Source organism: Heteronotia binoei, chromosome 6, assembly GCF_032191835.1.
Source record: "Heteronotia binoei isolate CCM8104 ecotype False Entrance Well chromosome 6, APGP_CSIRO_Hbin_v1, whole genome shotgun sequence".
Lineage (NCBI taxonomy): Eukaryota > Metazoa > Chordata > Lepidosauria > Squamata > Gekkonidae > Heteronotia > Heteronotia binoei.
This window is the reverse complement of record NC_083228.1, coordinates 57,827,467-57,848,030: the sequence shown is the minus strand read 5'-3', so window position 1 is coordinate 57,848,030 and position 20,564 is coordinate 57,827,467. Positions and strand designations below refer to the sequence as shown.

Here is a 20,564-nt window from a genome sequence, read left to right as displayed (position 1 = left end):
AGATTCAGGACAGACAAAAGGAAATATTACTTTACACGGAGGGATTAAAATGTGGTATCTGCTGCCAGAGGATGTAGTGATGGTCACAGCAATAAACAGCCTTAAAGAGGGATTAGACAGATTTATAAAGAAGAAAAGTCTCAGAGTGGTCACAATCTCCTTTAGCTCCCCCCGCCACGACAGACACCCTGTGAGGTAGGCGGGGCTGAGAGCTCTTACAGCATCTGCCCTTTCAAGGACAACTCCTATAAGAGCTTTGGCCAACCCAAGGTCATTCCAGCAGCTGCAAGTGGAGGAGTGGGGAATCAAACCCGGTTCTCCCAAATAACTACTACAACACCAAACTGGCTCTCAGTTAGAGGATACATCTGTCAGTGGCTGCCAGCCGTGGTTACTGAGGGAATCTCCATATTCAGAGGCATCAAACCTCTAAATCCCAGAGCCAGGAGGCAACATCAGAGAAACTGGTTGGCCACTGTATGATACAGGATGCTGGATGAGATGGACCACTGGTCTGATCCAGCAGGGCTCTTCTTATGCTCACTACCTCCATAATTATCTAATGATGCAAACTTTTCAGATATCTGGATAATAGGAGTCCCCTTCCTCAATACTTCTCTGACAGACACTATATATGAAACACCTAAACAGAAAATAATCTTACTTTCTTCCCGATCTGTTCTGGGAGGTGGTGGTCCTCTCCTTTCTCTCTCTTCACCACGTCGATCTCGAAGATCACGGCTACTCCGGTCATCTCTAGAGTCACGACTAGGCCGATCCCATTCATCACGACGACCTGAATCTCTCCAGCTAGAGGTTTCTTCAGCTGGGCCTCTCCTCCAGCCAGCATCATCCCTTTAGTCAAATAAAATATTTTAGAAGGAAAAACTGCTTAATTCCAGGTTCTGTGAAAAGACAGCAGTGGTATTAAAGCAATATGATCTAAAACCTATTTCAAATCAAGCAATTGACTTGATAGAAGTTGCAGATTTTAACTTTTTGGCACAGCAGACTTGAGAGTTTGCTTTTAGGTTTTTGTACAATTCTGCAAAAATTCATTTGTTTTATTGTTTTAGGTAATTTAGTTTCCAGCCTTGAGATTAATAATTTAATAATCAACTGATTCAGGTGGGCAACCAAGTTGGTCTGAAGCAACAGAACAAACTTGGAGTCCAGTGGTACCTTTGAGACTAAGAAAGTCTCATTCAAGGTAAGAGCTTTTGTGTTCAGGCTCACTTCCTCAGTTACTGTGAAAAAGAATTTCCTCACTCATTACGTATAGGAAGAGGGGAAGGTTGGATTAAGGCAGCCAGTTGGATCTGTGAATGGCAGCAAAATAGCATACAAATGTAAGAGTTTAACAAATAGATGTGAGAATGAAGTTCGAGTTCGTTGGCGTCTTCAAGACAAAAAAAAGTTCAATTCTGGGAATAAGCAAGAACTAAGACTTGGCATATATACATGTACACACCTTCAGTTTGGTGTAATGATTAAGTGCGTAGACTCATCTGAGAGAACAGGGTTTGATTCCCCACTCCTCCACTTCCAGCATGGCCTTGGATCAGCCATAGCTCTCATAGGAGTTGTCCTTGAAAGGGCAGCTGCTGTAAGAGCTCTTTCACCTCCCTTACAAGGTGTCTGTTGTGGGGGGGGGGGGGAGGTAAAGGAGACTGTAAGCCGTTCTGAGATTCAGAGTATAGGGGCAGGATATAAATCCAATATCATCATCATTTTCAGATTCAGTGAAAAATTTCCTCAAATATTACATGGGGGTTAGTTGCTAGAAAGAGCTCATTATTAGCTCTTCTTAGCAACTAACCACCACCCCCCCACACACACTTATATGTAAGCTCATATCTTGAATAAAACTTTGTTGGTATTTAAGGTGCCACTGGACTCAACCTTTGTTCTTTTATTAATCAATACAATGCCCAGACTAAATATTGCAATAAATAAGTTTGCAGCAATAATGTTTTGGAATGCTCAGGTGTCCAACATCAAACTTTTAGAGAAAACAAATTAGATGGGTGAATAAAGTCATGTGACACTCACATAATTATGTCTATATAAGATAGCCATATCCTATAATCCTTGACTCTCTCAAATCTGGGTTGTGCGTTGTTTTCTGAAAAGGCTTAGTAAGAATTTTAGAAACAGCACTGCATTTTTATACGCAGGTTAGGTAGAAAAATGGATAACATGTATGCTTTTTCTTTATAATCATATTCACATATTTTTTTATATAATGCTCAAGGATAACTACAGTGATGTTAAAAACAGTTCTTAAAAGACAGCATTGAGTGATCATTGTCTGAGATAGAAGGTTTTACTGACCTCATAGTTTAGTGGTTAATGCACTGCTCTAGAACAATAAGAGATTGTGGGTTCTATATACCTATATTCAGTAATTATCCCCACGGATAACAAAACCAAATTGGATTTTCATTTTTAAAGTTGGCATTAATTCACCCTTTAAAATGTGTGTTTAAAGTAAATTGCAAACAATTCTGTGACTTAAATCTTCAAAGCAACCAATGAAAAATTTGACAACTTAGAATTGTGACTTCTTGATCTATGAAAGTATTTTAGGCTGTTGACCACTACTTACAACTTGCTCAATTATGTGCCTCAATATGGAACAAATATTGTAAAATTTCTCTGGTAAAGTGCTGGACTCATTATAGCATTGGGGGGGGGGGAGATGAATCATAGAATAAAATAATTGATGAACATTGTTAAAAGCAAATAAATTCAAAACCTAGGACGCCTGAAGCGATCTTCCCTATCAAAGTCACGATCTTTGTCAAGCTCTCGATCCTTTTCATTCTCATCACGATCTTTATCTCTATCCCATTCCCGATCTTCTGAAGGCCTGGAGTCTCGTGGAGGCCCCCAGCTGTCTTCACGAGCTTTTTCTCTTTCTCTCCATCCACCTAACAACAACAAAACCATTTCAAATTTTGTGGACTAATTTCAGCAGCATAAGAATGCATATAGAGTGGGCAGGTGTCTAGCATGAAGACAGCCACTGTACTTCTAGCTAGTAATAGAGTAACAAATTACCAATCATCAAACAGTAACAAACTGAACAGAATCTATGTTGTCTTCATAATGTTTCAAAAAGCTAAATACAATTTCAAATAAGTCAAGACTACAAAATGTGAAAATTATGTTTGTCCATCATAAGCAGCTATAATCTCATGTCTGGATGACAGCCATAAGATACAAGAAGATTCCTAGCCTGTAGATTGCTAAGAAATATACTTGTGCTGAGGAACATGAAATAATTTCTAATTTTGATTACCAGACTTTCCGCATTATAAAAGTCCCCAAACTTATTAACAGAACTAAGGCCATATGGTCGCTAGCGATAGTTTACCAGATCAGTCAAATCAGTGGAGATAAGAAAATAGTCTATAACACTTGCCCCAAAATTGTTCAAGTGAATTCACAGATGAACTCCCCGTGGTCTACTCTATCATTATAAAAGCAGATGCTCCTAGGAAGTGTGATACATAATGTTTAATGAAACAGATACATATTTTTTGCTTTACTTGGCATTTTAGAAACCACAACAGATTACATGTTGAATCATAACCTGGAGGCCCATATATCTGAACAAATGTGCCTTCCAAGAGGGTAGCATGCCTCACCACCACTCCACTCTCAGCCTTCTCAACCCTCATGGATTGAACTAAATACTGAAACTCACTGTGGGCTTTTAGAGGAGCAGTCAACAATATTATTTCAATAAGCATTTCCATAATGAGATTATATATATATGAATTTTAATGTATACATGTGGGCTGTACTTTTCCTGTATTGAGATTAGTTTGCTGTATTTTAATTGGTTGTGTTTTTATGTTGTTGGCTGCCGTGTAGTCTGAGAAGAAAAGGTGGGATAAAAACGTTTAAAATTTTTTAAAAAATATATTTATGCCTAAATAAGCCTAGGTAACAGTGCCAAAAAAGTGTAATTAAAGTATGCTAAGTTACAGCACCAACAAAATAAGGAACAAATGGAAAAAAATTCCATACATCCTTTTTTGATTCTCACCTCCAATAAGCACATCCTTAACTTTCCTATAGTTTTCATTACATGCCAGAGAAGATTCAGTCATCTCTCACAAAATAATCCTATTTCTGTGGCGCAAGAATAAACACAAACATCATTGAACAGAGTATACAGTAGTTTTACTGAACAGGAGAGAAACCAAGCAACAAAAGTATTCAAGTTTACCTGGTTTGCCAAATGGTCTCCAAGGTCCAGGTCTGGAATCATCTCCACGCCTAGAATCGTCTCCACGTCTAGGACCTCTGTCATCATCACCAGCACGCCTGAGCCCACGATCATCATCACGCCTTGAGATTCTATCCTCATCTGCATTACGCCATGGTCCTCTATCTTCATCGCGTCTTGAAATTCTGTCATCATCTAGCCCCCGCCTTGGGCCTCTGTCCTCATCCAGCCCCCGCCTTGGGCCCCTGTCTTCATCTGTGTTGCGCCAACTAGGCCGGTCGTCATCAAGCCCCCGCCTTGGACCCCTGTCATCATCAAGCCCCCGCCTTGGGCCCCTGTCATCATCCAGCCCCCGCCTTGGGCCCCTATCATCATCTGTGCTGCGCCAACTTGCTCGGTCATCATCCAGCCCCCGTCTTGGGCCCCGATCATCATCCAGCCCTCGTCTCGGGCCCCGGTCATCATCCAGTCCCCGTCTCGGGCCCCAGTCATCATCCAGTCGTCTCGGGCCCCGGTCATCATCCAGCCCCCGTCTTGGGCCCCGGTCATCATCCAGCCCCCGTCTTGGGCCCCGGTCATCATCCAGCCCCCGTCTTGGGCCCCGGTCATCACCCATGGAGCGCCAGCTAGGTCGGTCATCATCTAGGGCTCTCCCAGGACTTCTTTCTTCATCCACATCATGCTTCAAGACTTTTTCCTCTGGTGTTTCATGGGGGGATGATGATCTGTCTTCTACAGCACTATGTCGAGTCACTTCATCTTTTTTGAAAGGTTTTTCTTCATCACGTGCTTCCCCACGACGCCACTCTCTGAATAAGCACAAAAATATTCCGTATGCAAGAGCAGTTTTGTATCCAGTGGTTTAAAAGCTACTTTGTACATTGTTTCAACACAGGAACATTGTCTAATTTGAATATTTTAATGGTTCCCTACCCTATTGCGTTAATCAGAAAGGAGACAAAGTGTATAATATCAAAACTACCCAATACACAAACACTACCGGTAATATCCACCCACATCTTACAACTGAAACAGAGCAGTTCAGGTTGGAGAGGCTTTGTGGAATCTTTGTCGATTTATAAATTTCCTCAGTATGGCTTGCTGGTGGATAGGGATCTCCAGGAACACAGCATGTGGGGATTGTTAGAGGTCCACTGTGGGAAAGATGAAGCAAATATCACCCTCTCCCATTTGCAGAAATCCTTCTCTGGAGCCAATCCCTTAATATTTAAAACTTGCCAGGCCTGAGGTAGAAGGCCAAGAAGCAGATGTATCTATTTTACCACATGTACATAAAAAGCATGTTAAGAAGAACCAATCAGTTTCAAACAGCATATACGCATGCAGAAACAGATGCATTTATTCACCACAAAAGACAACTTTGTTTGCCTTTTTGGTATATCATGGGGAAAATTGTGAGGATTTTAGCCACGCTTTAAAGAAATCTTATAGGTGCATCCAAGTATTACGAAAGAGCTCAAAACAGCTCCAAGTATCTGAGGAGGGTCCACTAACTATTTGGAGTAGTTTTTTGGGTCCCAGTAGGCTGTGAGAAATGCAGGAACATCAGAAGACCTCCCCCCCACACACGATTTTGCTCCTGTCTACAGTAATATAAAAGACATAGCAATGTTTCAGTATGCCCCTGTTCCCCTGCATTTAATTTCCAAGTAGTATTTTTGCTTTATCTTCTTATTTTATTTATATTTTAAATTGACTGGATAAGTATGTCAATGAAAACTGTAAGATATCAAGATCATAAGTAGCAGAGGTTAATTTAATAGGTCTCAGGCATCTCTTATAGTAGACAATTTGAGCTTCTTGAAAAAAATGGAAAAATAGAAGTTATTAAATGACCTGCTTCAAAATACAAAAGAAAAGATGGTAGGCAAGGTAAAACAAAAAGACATACCCAAACATATTCTAGCCCTCAAAGCCCAAGACAGAAAAAAAGTCTACGACAGACATGTAGCTGGACTTGAAAGCACTGTAACCACTAACTGCAGTCTGATCACCCAATACCCACTGATCACTGCCATGATCCTATAATTGTAGAATTGTGACTCATAGAAGAAACTGTACCTCCCCACACACGCACACAGAACAAGGATTTTTTTTACCTGTAACAGCAATAACCACGGAACAGCACACATTGTCAACTGAGGGATTCTTTACCCAAGGGAATGTGCACATATATAAGCGCTGTATTCAGCATTATTCAGTCTTTCCTAGTGTTACAGAATAACAAGAGAAATATCTCTTGTAAACTGTTTAAACATTATTTCAAGAGATACCTTTCTGGTGCTGGGCGTCTCCATTCTGACTCTGGTTCAGTACTTCTTCTCCAGGTACTTTCAGATTCTCTGTCTCCCCATCGAGATTCCTACATTGAACAAAATCAAAAATAGTTATTAACATATACTTCTGTTTATATTTTTACAAATATGACCTGCACATACACTATGCTTTAAACCAGGGGTGACCAAACTGTGGCTCAGGAGCCACATGCAGCTCTTTCACACATATTGTGTACCTCTAAAAGCCCCCACCACCCCATCAACAGCTTGGAGAATGCATTAAAGTTGCTTTCTTTCCACCTCCACCATCTATTTGCCTGCCTGCCTTCCTTCCTGCAGCTCTCAAACATCTGATGCTTATTCTATGTGGCTCTTATGTTGAGCAACTTTGGCCACCCCCGCTTTAAACATTTTCATCCTATTTTAAACCTCAGCCCTTAAAAACTGGGAGAGTTCTTAATTTATATTTTTATGTCATTTTACCACTGCACAGCCACAGGAATAGTGTGTAAATAGTTAAAAGGGCTCAGTTTAGAAAGAACATTTACCTTCCTTGAAAGTGGATCTTCAAGATTTCTCCTTTCTTCCTCTCGACGGCGTTCCCTCTCTTCAATCTCCAGTTCTCGTTGGCGTTTCTTCCTCTCCACCTCTTCTAGTTTTCTGACTCGCTCTTGATATTCAAGCATTTCTTGTTCACGTTTTTCACGTTCAGCCCGTTCTTTTTCTTCTTGTTCTGCCAAGACAATGATGCAGGTAACTCTTCATTTCCAACAACACGAGTCTGGAAATGTCAACCACTTCACAGCTGCTGACTTTGGACTAATTTGAACAAGTACCACTCCTCTTGCAGAAGACGAGGTTAGGATCCAGTTTTTTATATAAGGTAATAACATTTCATACATCAAAAATTTGATAAATTCTATTTCACTAGTAGAAATTGCAGCACATCCTTATCCAGACAAGCAAGACTGTCACTATGATAAAAAACGTTTTTTTTCAGCAACAGCTCTTCAGTGTTTACCTTTAAGCATCTTCTCCTCTTTCAGTCTTTGTTCTTCTTCCTCCTTCTCTTGGTAATAAGTAATACGTCTTTCTTCTTTGCGCTGTCTTTTCCGTTCCTCCAAACGGTTATGCCTTTCCTCTGTTAGCCTTTCTTGAAATTGTTTAAGTTTTTCCTAATATTTTATAGGTGGAAATATATACATAAAGAGAGATATCGGTACATAAACTTAGATTTCTGGGAATGGTACAAGCAATGCACAGACTATTGGTCAAATATTGGCCTTGTAATTATGCAGGGTGGTTCAAGTTTTGGCTGCATCTAAACTTCCCACAGTGTGACTCTAAACATGAGAAGAGCTAGCAACCTGTACCAATCTGCCCAATCAGCATTCTTGCAACATGACAGAAACACAGCCTAGTAGACTGTGAAGCAAACCATGGCCACATGCAACAGATGAGTTCCTCTAAACAGAGCAACTACATGGCAGGTTTATAAACAGAACTCATGTCACTGTCTTGTGTGGCAGTTTGTGTGATATTTACTTTCTAACTTTTAAACCTAAAAAGAAATTTTTTCATGTTCTTATATTATTTCTGTACCCATCTCATAATTCTAATGGGCTTCACTACTATTAGCATTTTGAATTAACAGTGGCAGAATTCTTGGTGACTCCTTAGCTGAAAGATTTAGCTAATGAAATTCAATTAGCACTCACAAAAAATAAAGAAGAAATGTTTTTACTGGGACTGTCTTCGGACAGTACATACATCTAAAAGCAAGAATTTTCCTTACTGACACTGTCTAACTACAAAATAAGACAACAAATAAAGATCTCCCTGAAAATATTCTATCCACTGCATGCAACACCTTTAACCTTGTTCCTCAAAGTGACAGCAGCTGGGGGGGGGGGGAGAGAAGCTTCTCTTTTTACCACTGCACAAGAGGAAGACGACACACACTTTGTAGGTTACTATCCTGCATTAAAAGAACCACAGCAGGGGTGACCAAACTCCTCAAAGGATTTACTTTTCCAGCTCTTAACACCTGCAGATGAGAAGGTTCAGGAGGAACAAAAACAGAAAAAAGTTGGGAGGAAATCCCTTCCCCATTTTTTTTCATATGTTGTGAGCCGCCCTGAGCCGCTTCGGTGGGAAGGGCGGGATATAAACTGAAATAAACTGAAACTGCAATTTCAAACATGGGCTGTAGATTTACCTCATAAACAGATTTCCTTGCTGCCTTGAGCCTAGATACAAATAGATCTCTGTCCTCCAGCATCCTTGACAGTCTGCTCTTATGCTCAAGGGCTTTTTCACGCTCCAGTTGCATGGTTGTAATCTGTAACATATGCAAAACACAGCTAGAATTAAACAAAAATAGGAATTCTCCAAAACATCAATTTTATCTTTCCTAGCTCCATAGGCCTCTTACCCCTAGCTCATTCAATATGACATTAGAATTTAATGACCAGTTGCACTTTAGAAACATACCGGAGAAGCCTAGTATGTACATATGAGTTCATTTTCTATGAACCAAGGCTATATATGTATTTCAATTACATATTATAGTGAAAATAGCAGCTTCCAGTTTTAAAGTAAATAAAATCCAAGACTACCCAATCCATAAATACTATAAAGCATTAAAATTACAAATTCTGGAAAACAGAGACTGAGATTGTCTTGATTATATTGGCATGGATCCATTCCATTAAGGGGGTTCTTTTTCTAGGGATGAGCACAAACCGGGAAAATGAAGGTCCCAGTCGGTGGTCTGTCATGAACGAACCTCCCCCACTTTGCAAACCAGTTTGGGTTTGTGGATCTTCCCTCTGTTTTTTTGGCTGGTGGTGGCTGCCCAAGGCCAGAAGAATGGAAAGGGGGGGATGGATCTTCCAAAACCCATTTAAAGGAACATTCCCTTTAAATAGATTATGACAGTGGGTGGCACGCAGGAGTGGAGGCCAAGCAGCAAATTCTCTGCTAGGCCTCCACTCCTATGCAGTGACCATTTACAAAAATGACTTAAACTGAACACCTGGAAGCGGGTTGGGGAGCAAGAGGTATTACTGAAATGGCTTGCATTTATTTCAGCCTGTCAAGTTGAAAAAGATCCATGCCATTTCAGCAATCCCTTTCACTCCCCCTAGCTACCCACCCTGAACCACAAAACCCATAAACCTCCAAAACCACACTGATGGTCCTGGAACGTTCACAAAGCGATGGGCGTGAACCTTTAACTAGGCCCACTTCATGATTTATTCTGGTTCATGCCCATCCCAGTGCAAGGAGTCTTCTGACAGCTTTCATGTCTGGGTGGAAAGGGTTCCCATTAAGGGAATGGATCCATAGGATCAATTCAAGATATGCAGAAGTCATTCACTCTTCACAGTTCAGAATTTTGTCATCAATACTTGAAGCAAAATAATAATACTAATGCTGACCACTGGGACAAATGAAATTATTATACAATGACAGCCTTGTTTATTCAGATGGACAAAGAGGAAGTAACTTGCTTCTCAAACCAAAGAATTGTCTATCAAAGCCTCACCCTCTCTTCTTCTTGCTGCTCCCAAAGCTCCATATCGTGGACTCTTTGCTCTTCATAAGCACTTTTAATTAGAGGAATTTCTTCTAAACGCTTTGCTCTTTCAAAATAATCAATCTAAATAAAAACATAATATTACATTATTCAGGTTGGAATGAAAAGGAACAAAAAATTTTCATTCACATCTTCTTAACCTACTGGTCTTTTTTTAAAATACCTTTTTCTCCTGATTCTTTAGACGCTCTTGAAGTTCCTTTTTTTCTTTCTCCAGCTGTTCAACCTGTTTTGCCATAATGAAATCTGGATCCAGTTCTTCAAGATCCTAAATCAGAAATTAAATGCTGAAGAATTAAAAAAAACTGCTCCAGACAAAAACATATCCTTAAACTTTAACTGTTCTACAGCTTCTCAACATGAAGCATTTACACCTTCTTAATAGGTGTAAATTAATTTCATCAAACATTTTAATTGTCAGACTAATTCTAATCAATGTGTGGGGATTTAATTAACTGTTAGTAAGACACCCAGACTGAATATGATCTGCTGCATCTTATACACATTTATCCAAACCAGCACTTAAGTCTGAGGTATGTGTTCACAGACATGGATGTATGTGGGGAGGTGGGAAGGGGAGAGGAGGAAGAGAATAGGCATGATTCCAGTCCCTCCTTCCAATTTAGTCTGCCCCTAAACAATGGACATATATTAATAGTTCAATGACGTTGCACCTCCATAATAGTCAAGAGAATTTGCTGGAAAGAACTGACAAACACTGCATGTGAATCCCGTCTTTATGAGGCTGCCCATCCTCTGGACAGGAAAAGAACTTGCACAGAAACTGAGGTCTAACCACGTGTGTTTAAAAAAACCAAGATGCAGAAGGAAGAGAATGGGGTTTGGGACAGGGTAAAAGCTTTGCTAAATTTCTGAAAATTGATATACAAAATAAAGGGCGGAAGGGCATTTTCCTGACGGACGGAAGGGCATTTTCCAACGCCACTCAAAGAGGCAGTGGTCCGTCCCCTCTTAAAGAAACCATCTTTAGATCCGGCCCAATTGGCACACTATCGGCCGGTCTCAAGCAAACTTATTGAGAGGGCAGTGGCGATGCAGCTACAGACTTTCCTGGAGGATGCTTCCGTCCTTGACCCATTTCAGCCCGGCTTTCGCCCGGGACATGGGACGGAGATGGTGCTGGTCGCCCTAGTAGATGACCTTCAACGGCATCTGGATCGGGGCGGCTCGGCGGTGCCGATGCTGTTAGACCTGTCGGCAGCGTTCGACACGGTCGACCATCGGCTACTGAAGGGCCGCCTCGCCGACGCAGGGATTCAGGGGTTGGCCTTACAGTGGCTCTCCTCTTTCCTGGAAGGTTGGGGACAAAGGGTCGCAGTTGGGGGGGAGCTGTCCCAGAGGTGCACACTCGACTGTGGTGTACCCCAAGGGGCGGTCCTCTCCCCGATGTTATTTAACATCTATATGCGGCCTCTTGCCCAGATTGCCTGAAGGCACGGGCTAGGGTGTCACCAGTACGCTGATGACACCCAGCTCTACCTACTGATGGACGGCCAGCCGACCTGCGCCCCGGAAAATCTAGATCGGGCATTACATGCCGTGGCTGAGTGGCTCAGGCTGAGTGGGCTGAAGCTTAATCCTGCAAAGACAGAGGTCCTTTGCTTGGGCCGCCGCGGCCCGGGAGGGGGAATCCCCCTACCAGCCTTTGACGGTGCGCCGCTGGTAGCGGCGGACAGGGTCAGGAGCTTGGGGGTGCTATTGGAGCCGTCCTTAAAGATGGAGGCTCAGATAGCAGCCGCTGCCAAGTCCACGTTTTTTCACCATAGGCGGGCAAGGCAGTTGGCCCCCTTCCTGGAGCGTGACAACCTAGCAACAGTGATCCATGCTACGGTCACCTCGAGGTTGGACTACTGTAATGCCCTCTACATGGGGCTGCCCCTGTCAAGAACTCGGAAATTGCAGCTGGTGCAGAATGCCGCGGCCCGGCTGTTACTGGGTCTCCCAAAGTGGGGACACATTCAGCCGGGTCTTCGGACCCTGTACTGGCTTCCAGTGATATACCGAGTCTGGTACAAGGTGCTGGTTATCACCTTTAAAGCCCTATATGGCTTGGGACCTGTCTACCTGAAGGACCGTCTTTCCCCGCATGTTCCTCAGAGAGTACTGAGGTTGGGAACACAAAATCTCCTTACTGTCCCTGGGCCGAAAGAAGCCCGCTTGAAATCCACCAGAGAAAGGGCTTTCTCTGTTATGGCCCCTACATGGTGGAATCAGTTGCCGGAAGAGGTGAGGGCCCTGCGGGACCTTGTTCAGTTCCGCAGGGCCTGTAAGACGACCCTCTTCCGGCTAGCCTATACCTAGCTTGAGAACTTAATGCAACTTGCCAGATTTCTTTATATATATTTTGAATATTTATTAATATTATAGTTTTATCTGTTTTATCTGTTTTAAATGTTTATTCCCTTATATGTTTAAATATTGCTTAATTTTATGCTGGATCTACTGTTGGAAGCCGCCCTGAGCCACCCGTGGGAAGGGCGGGATATAAATTCTAAATAAATAAAATAAAAAATAAAATAAAAATAAAGAAAGGCGGGGTTTTGTGAATCTGTTACATAATAACAGCACAACTCTTCATCATCAGAAAAGGGACAGGCTGAAAGAAAATAGGCAGAAAAAGCAGAAACAGGAAACCATAAAATATGTTGGAATAAAGTTATGAAATCTTTGGCTTTGTCCTTAGCATCCAAAGGTCTAAGCAGGACTTACAGACAACAGCCTGCAAGTCATCAAAAGATAGTTGTTTATCAAACCCCTCCTCCAAGAGCATAAAGTACATTGAGAGGTCCCTTGAAACTTGTACTTCTATGTCCAATTCTGTGAACTCTTTCACATCCCAGTACACACATCCCTGGTTCTATCTTTCAAGTTCTGGGTATAATACAGGTGAGGGATGCTACTGTTTCATCCTAATTAATAAACTGTAGTGAAATATTTAATGAAATTGTAAATGTCACTGAGTGTATCATTTTTGTAAAATATATATATAATACTGGAAGATATGAGTTCAAATATCCATTTTGCCCTAGGAAGTTGCTGGGTGATCTTGGGCCAGTTCCTCTCTCACCCTAATCTATCTCACACAACTGTTGTTGCAGGGATAAGATGGAGAAAATGAGACAAAATTGAAAACCACTTTGGCTTCCCACTGAAGAAAAAAATATATCGAAATACTGGAATTTTTCTTGGCACCTTGCACATTTCTCTTGGACCAATAAGCACTAGAAAGGCTGTTTTATTCCAGAAGGCATTTGGTACAGGCCGCACTGCTTTGTTTGACTGAGTTTTTAACTCTGTATTGGTTTTTAACCCAACATGTAAATAGAATTCTAGTTGACTTGGGTGGCTGGCATAACTGACTTGCAGAAGATCCCTGTTTTTCACCTTTTTGCAAAACAGAAGGGGATTTCTGTGATGGTGTAGGATGTAGATTCAGAATGTCAAATAGAATTGCACTAATCCTGATCACAGAACTCATTTGCACTAACCTCCCTTAACAGTTATAACTAAACCATTATATTCAAAGTATTACATTTGCATAACTTGCCTTAATGTACATAGGGCCTTTTCCTCTCTATTCTAGGCCTGAAGTGGTCTGGGGAACAGGGAACAATGGTTTCTATTAGGATTTTTGCTATGCATATTTGTTATGAAAGAATCTTCTTTAGCAGAAGTTTGTTATCACCATTTGTTCTGTAAACTTCTTTTGGTGGAAAGTAAGCTATTTTTTCTACCTCTGGGGGCCTATCTCTTGAAGAAGGTCAAATCCCCCTGCTAATCCCCCTGCTAGAGCAGAAGTACTGTTCTTGCACATTTTGGGAGTTTAGCCAAGGGTCCACACTGGAGACCAACAGGAAAGAGTGGGGGGAACCGCAGATATGGGAATGCGAACAAGTGAGACTTGGAAGTCCTGATTAGAGACCCCAGGTGATATCAATTAATCTTTCGCTTCTAAGTTGGGAGATGGGATGTTTATTTGACCAATTAATGTAATCAAAATAACGGAAGTGATTGGTGTAGCCAATCTATAAGTGGGCCTTTGTTATGAGGAAGGTATAAAATGTTATGACTATGTTGAAGGATTTCGAAGGAGAACATAAGAGAAACCATGTTGGATCAGGCCAATGGCCCATCCAGTCCAACACTGTGTGTCACACAGTGGCCAAAAAATTTATATACACACACATACACTGTGGCTAACAGCCACTGATGGACCTCTGCTCCATATTTTTATCTAACCCCCTCTTGAAGCTGTCTATGCTTGTAGCCACCACCACCTCCTGCGGCAGTGAATTCCACAAGTTAATCACCCTTTGGGTGAAGAACTACTTCCTTTTATCCGTTTTAACCTGACTGCTCAGCAATTTCATCGAATGCCCACGAGTTCTTGTATTGTGAGAAAGGGAGAAAAGAACGAAGGTGAAGGGTTTGTTTTCCTTCCCACATTAATGTGAAAACATTAAAGATCTACGCATTCATCCCTTTTGCACCTCTGTTGTTGAGTCTCTTAATTAGAGGAAAAGGGGACTCTGCTTTATACAACAATGGGACCAAGAACTCAGCAGTTGAGTACAGTACTACATGAAGGCCTGAAATTCACTTCCCAGTACTGCAGACCCCCCCCCCCCCAAGTTAAAATTATCTCAAGTAGCAGGAGTGGAAAACCTATAAGAGGTCCTCAAAAAGAATACTCTACTAAGATGACACAACAATATGTCAGCTTCACAGACTCTGCAAAATAACCTTAGTTGATGAACAACTTAAAATTAACACCATCTGCACATTCTGGAGGATAATCAAAATGTTTCTTACTTCAATATCAATATCTTTGAAGGCCTTGGCTCCCAGTTCAGTCTTCTTAATCTGCTCCAGCCGTTCACGGACAGTTTTCTTTTTAATTTGTTCATGTTCCTGCAGAATGCGCTCCTTTTCTCTCTCTTTTGCCTCCTGCCGCAGTCTCTCTTCTTCAGCTTTGCGAACCTTTTGAAGTTCAGCTTCACGCTGTTCCATCTCTTCTTTTTCACGCTGAATATTCAAATTCTCAAGGCGTTCTTTTCTTTCCTCAATGGTCTGACGTCGAGCAAGGATACGCTGATGTTCTTTCCTTGAATTTTTTAAGTAAGCTGTAACAGCCTGCTGATGTTGCTCTTCTTTCTCTAGCTAAGATTAAAAAGCACAGCAAAGCACCAGTTTAAGTTCAAAGAAGTATTATTGCATTTTTGTTGTGTTGTAATCCCGAGATGAGTTATTCTAGTCACAGAAATAAATGAGCTTAGAATGAGTAAGTTTGTATAGGATTAAATAATGTGTTTGAACAATTATTCCAAGCAAGCTAACACACACACAGTATGCGCAATAATTTTTTTGTTGTTGGAATAAACTGTTGTTTAGAAGAACAATACACTGGAAATACCAAGGAACCTTTAACAAGGACAACACAACACTTTATCATATGAGTACACAGGAATTGAAGAGGCCTAACCGTGATGCAATAACTTATTGGGTGTGAAAATGGAGGACAAGATTTTTCATGATATTCAGGAAAACAAACCAAAAAATCCCTGCTTTCTAAATAAAAGTCACTTTAAAAGTTACTGAAATTGAACTGAACAGTATTTACCAGGACAGCTTTTAAAATAAGGACTGATATCATCTCCTGACATCACTGGCAATATTTCCAGAGTGGGACTGTATAAAAAGACTTTAAACTATCCCTCTTATTTGCTCCCATACCCTTGTCCACTTTCTCCCTTCAAACCTTGAAAAATATTGCTGCAATTTATCAAAAAGAAAAGAGTGAAAAGATGCACTGAAATAGAATGAACCATCAAATGTTTCAGTGCCAGATAAAGTAACAAAAGTGAACAAGAGAAACGCTGGAACAGTGACCAAGAATACCAAACCATTTCTCGCAAGACTTTCAAAGGTATTCCAAACCCTAGTGACTTACCAAAAGGTGAGGAGGCTTAATCACTTCAAGAGCCTTTGCCAGGGCAGAAGACATAGCGGTCAGCTGGTTCCTGATCTGTTCAGAAGGCATGCTTTGCAGCTGTGGTCCAAGAGGGGCATCTTCCCGAGTACAGTAATTTAAATCTGATCCAAAACTCAGAGTTCGAGTAGTGTGGTCAATACGAACCTTTTTAACGTTTGAAGGTAAAGATAATTTATTTACATCTTTGGATGATATTCCATAGTCTATTTTTATAGCTGTGATAAAGTTTTCAACTAGAATTCTTCCCACTTTACTGCCACTGAGTTCTAACACAGTATATGATTTATCCTTCTTAAATGAAATGGTAAAAACTGACAGAAAGTAAAGGACTAGCTCTAATGAAATGTAATATTTACAAGGTCATGAAATACATCTCTATGCTTTCCCTGAACAGTACCTCTCCAGCTGCTCTCGATGTTTGGGATACAGCACAAAAGGCTAACACTGCTGGGGAAAATAGTATAAATCATTCCCTCCCCTCTTGTGCAAGCTCTTTGACTGAAAAAGCAAGATCTTGCATAAGACTGCATGTGTGTTTTCTACTAATTCCCCCTTCTTTTTATTAAAAAGCTCTTTTGACCAGGATACTGGATCAATATCTGTCAACAGAAAAGATATCACCCAGGGTTCAGCAGGAAGCTGGTATATGAGACAGGTACAATCCAAAGATTTGAGTACCATTCTCTGGTTACAAAATAACATAATTTCTCTGTTGCACCAGACTCACAACTGCAAAAACAGTCCAAGAATAGGCTTTTAGCAAAGCACCCCAATTCTGCTATCAGTAAAACATCCAGTCTGCTGAGCATGGGAGCATACCTGTGACTAAGGATATAAGGAAATTTAAGTACAAGGCAAGGATTGGAGAAAATCCCTATTGCAAAAACTGAACATATGCACCTGGCACATGGCTGCACACTAACATGGTCCAAATTGATTACCCTTTTCTTGATCATTCTTGGTGCTTCCTGAAAGCCCATATTCCTAATCATAATGAGAAGGCCAAAGTCTTCTCCCAAACTGTTCTGAAAGTATCTTCCTTCAACAGGTATGAAACACACCAGACACTGGGCACATCCCATTGTATTCCCAAACGTTCTCCAATCTAGAGGAACAGCTTTCAAGAGAAGAGGGAGATTTATTCTGGGAACTTGTTCCTACATATTATCTTTAATTAAAAGTTGCCTGAATATAAAAACTTTCTGACTAAACGTTTTTGCAGAAGTTTGTAAACTAAATTTAAAAAAATTAAGAATGAATTAGTCCAGCATTCATTGGTTGCATCCAAAAGAACAAAACAGTTTTCACACCTGAAAAGTTTGCAGCAAATTTTAATCCAAGATCTCAGATTTACTTAAAGAACAAAGTGTTTGAACATTTTGAAGAGTTCTGCTATAGCACTTACTTGCAAGTCACAATGCCTGGCTGCATCTACTATTGCACGTTCCAGTTGGAAAGCATCAACAAAAGGAACCAGAGTAGTCAAACGAGAAAACTCGATGCTTTGATAAATTTGGGCCACCTGCATGACACATGAATATTCAACTTTTCCCAATAATTGAAATGAGCAAAAACACTTGTGAAATGTAACTTCATCAACATTTAGGCTACAGCTTAAACATTAACAATAATTATTTGTCAATATTTAAGGAAAACATATGGTTTCCAAATGTATTCAAAAGGCCTGATAATTCTACCAAGCAGCTAATATGTATGAAAGAGACTGGCAGCAGTCACTATTTACAGAAATGCTGCTAATTAGCTTTCAAACTGTTCCTTTAGCACATCAGAAATAACACTGCTTACCAATGCAAGGAAAGCAGGTCAATGAAATGTGCATTTGAAAAATCAAGATCAAGGGCTGGATTCTATGCATCCTTCTGCCAGACAAGAAGATGCCTTCTGTTGCAAGAGGCTTTGTTGATGCAGTAGGCAGAATGGCAACTTTGCCTTCTTCTTCTCCACCTTACTGCATGCTCCTGTATTTTATCTGTATGGGTCAACCAACATCTAGTATTCTTTTAGGGCTTCACAAGAAGCTGCTAGGAAATGGGAAAGCAGGAAAGATCACTGGTACTGCACAGATCCAAAGGAAGCAGTCTGAATTTAAAAATGTCTGACATACAGAATCCATGAATGATTTTTAACCAGTTGTATTTTTAATGGCTAAAAATACTTCTTACCAAATGTTAAAAAAAAAACCTGAGATGATGCTGACTATTGCCTTCTACGTGCTCTTCCTGTTGAGTGGTGGAGGATTAACATGAGCCAATTAAGAGTACTTTGATTGGTTTGGTGTTGGCTCTTTCATGTGTGAAATGCACACAATGATCCTTTTATATGGGTTTCAAGCAATACTTCTGTGTTGCTTACAGACAATTCACAACACAGCAAACAGTCACAAACTATTTTTTCACCAGTTCAGGCTTTTACTGTTATGTTAACAATAGGGCGCACAAGACAAAAGCAGTTCGCTCACCAGTCACTCAGCAAGGCCTGGTAGCCTTGTAACCAAAACAACAGAGCTACTGCTGTCTAGAGTTCCCATATTGCTTTCTGATGACAACGTAACTTCTCTGCATGGCAGGGCAGATCACATTGATAGGAATCACACTAGTAACACACAGCAAGGCAAACACTGCTGCTCTAACCACTTGGGCAGAAGTTGCAGATGTTACTGGGAAGAGCATGGAACCATCACAAATTGCAACAGCCATGTTGCTGAATTAATTAAGAAACTGGGTATCAAAAGCAAGTGTTTGACACACTAATCAACAGTCTAGTTAAATCCACTATACATAAGTGCATCTAAAATAAGGATCTCTTTCAAAGACTTGAATTAATAGAACAGAACTACACTTTCACACTTGATAAGATTTTTTAAAATCCAAAGAAATTGAGGAAAAAGTTACCACAAACATATATGACTTTTAAAACATTGTTTTTGTAATCATACCTGCTGGAGCAGTCTGAGGATGGTATTGTTTTGCAGATGAGGGATATACAACTGCAGTTCTGGTTCTTTTTCAGACTGGTCTCTTACCCAATTTAGAACCTGCACAGAATCATTCAGAGGCTTAGAAGACACCAGGGCTAGTTCAATGCATCATTCTGAATGTTCTGAATGTACTGCACACACATCCCACTCACATCCTCAAGCAGTTCTTTCCAGATGCTCGCTTGCAGGGATCATTTTAACATTCCGATTACAAATTCACATTGTTTGGCCAATAAAACTTTTGCTGCATCACAAAAGACACATATCAGATTTTCTGAGATGATGAGAATTTTCTCAAGATCAAAATTAGCCATTTTAAAAGGCGGCCAGAAAATATTTCTTTAGTTCAATCCCTAGTGTGTCTTTGCAATTTTTCGCAATGTATACATTAAGTTCAATTTTGTTTGAAGGTGACTGACAGTGATGACTAACATCTGCCACACTGTTAATTTACCTTCATTCATTATCTAGCACATCAGAAATATCTTTGTTCTAAAAGATACTAAGAAAAAGACAATGAAATGTGCTTTAACCCATACAATTCAAACAACTCTCTCGTCAGATCTCCACTAACAGGCAATTATTCAATTTTCTGGATAACTGATGGCACAATGAACCACAGATACAGACTTGATTTTTTTCTTGAGAACAGTATCAGTTCACCTAGTACAATGAAGTACTTTCAAAAGCTATTTTAAATTTGTATGATCAGGTAGTTCCATACTTTGCAGTATGTACATGAAGTCATATTAATCCATAATGCAGGCTTTGACAAATTTTCTTCAGTTTTAGGAGTCACCCCAAAAATTTAGGAGCCAGACTTATTTTCAGTCTTCAATGTTTTATATTTTAATTACCATACTTTAAAATTACTGCTATCATAAAACCTAATCCTAAACTCTTCACAGTTGCTTGTCATATTTTTAAATTTATGTATATATAGTGTAGTGTTCTCATCACAACAAAAAGCTAACTTCTATTCCTCACTTAAATAAACATTTTATTTCTACTGATAATCACCAAGACGCCCTTATAATAAACAAATGAACATATGAGGCACCATGATGAAATTTTTAGGTAACATGGCGCTTGAGATTTGTTGAGCCCTGCCACATTAGAAATATTTTTTCAAACTGGAATATTGTTTATATAGTGTCGTAAAATCAATAGTATATGTTTTTAAAAGGAAGACAAAAAAGACCTTTAACAGCAATTTCTATAGCGAGAGTTCATGTCTAATCACCAAAACAAATTCTACAGAAGCTATGATCAAACACGTTAAACAAATAGCCACAGGCCAAACAGAATAAGAAACAACAAGAAGTTCTCTTGGTGGAACTGTGTGTGACACAGATTCTCTCCTTCCCACTTGCAGCTTCAGAAACAGGATTTTAAAAGGGCAGAAGCTAGTAGGT

At 40.3% G+C, this 20,564-nt stretch overlaps 1 protein-coding gene and 2 non-coding genes across 4 annotated transcripts in view; all 3 read right to left on the bottom strand.

Moving 5' to 3' along the window:
* The window catches only part of EIF3A (eukaryotic translation initiation factor 3 subunit A), a 32,410-nt gene that overhangs the window by 3,368 nt on the left and 8,478 nt on the right, over nucleotides 1–20,564 (bottom strand). Inside the window, exons 9-22 of one of the 2 annotated variants that reach the window (XM_060241530.1) lie at nucleotides 19,108–19,206; nucleotides 17,557–17,673; nucleotides 16,110–16,295; nucleotides 14,972–15,319; nucleotides 10,302–10,406; nucleotides 10,088–10,201; nucleotides 8,756–8,878; nucleotides 7,559–7,712; nucleotides 7,086–7,270; nucleotides 6,535–6,623; nucleotides 4,484–5,049; nucleotides 4,241–4,453; nucleotides 2,759–2,933; nucleotides 665–855 (exon numbers count right to left, since the gene is read on the bottom strand). In XM_060241530.1, the coding sequence (XP_060097513.1) occupies nucleotides 665–855; nucleotides 2,759–2,933; nucleotides 4,241–4,453; nucleotides 4,484–5,049; nucleotides 6,535–6,623; nucleotides 7,086–7,270; nucleotides 7,559–7,712; nucleotides 8,756–8,878; nucleotides 10,088–10,201; nucleotides 10,302–10,406; nucleotides 14,972–15,319; nucleotides 16,110–16,295; nucleotides 17,557–17,673; nucleotides 19,108–19,206 (2,665 nt within the window). Of the gene's footprint in view, nucleotides 1–664; nucleotides 856–2,758; nucleotides 2,934–4,240; nucleotides 5,050–6,534; nucleotides 6,624–7,085; nucleotides 7,271–7,558; nucleotides 7,713–8,755; nucleotides 8,879–10,087; nucleotides 10,202–10,301; nucleotides 10,407–14,971; nucleotides 15,320–16,109; nucleotides 16,296–17,556; nucleotides 17,674–19,107; nucleotides 19,207–20,564 lie in introns of both variants that reach the window. The other variant, XM_060241529.1, reaches the window with a different exon arrangement.
* On the bottom strand, nucleotides 17,859–17,991 carry LOC132574543 (small nucleolar RNA SNORA19). Its single transcript, XR_009555620.1, has one exon. It is a non-coding gene; the product is annotated as a small nucleolar RNA SNORA19 (small nucleolar RNA).
* Nucleotides 19,548–19,678, bottom strand: LOC132574544 (small nucleolar RNA SNORA19). The gene has a single exon (XR_009555621.1). It is a non-coding gene; the product is annotated as a small nucleolar RNA SNORA19 (small nucleolar RNA).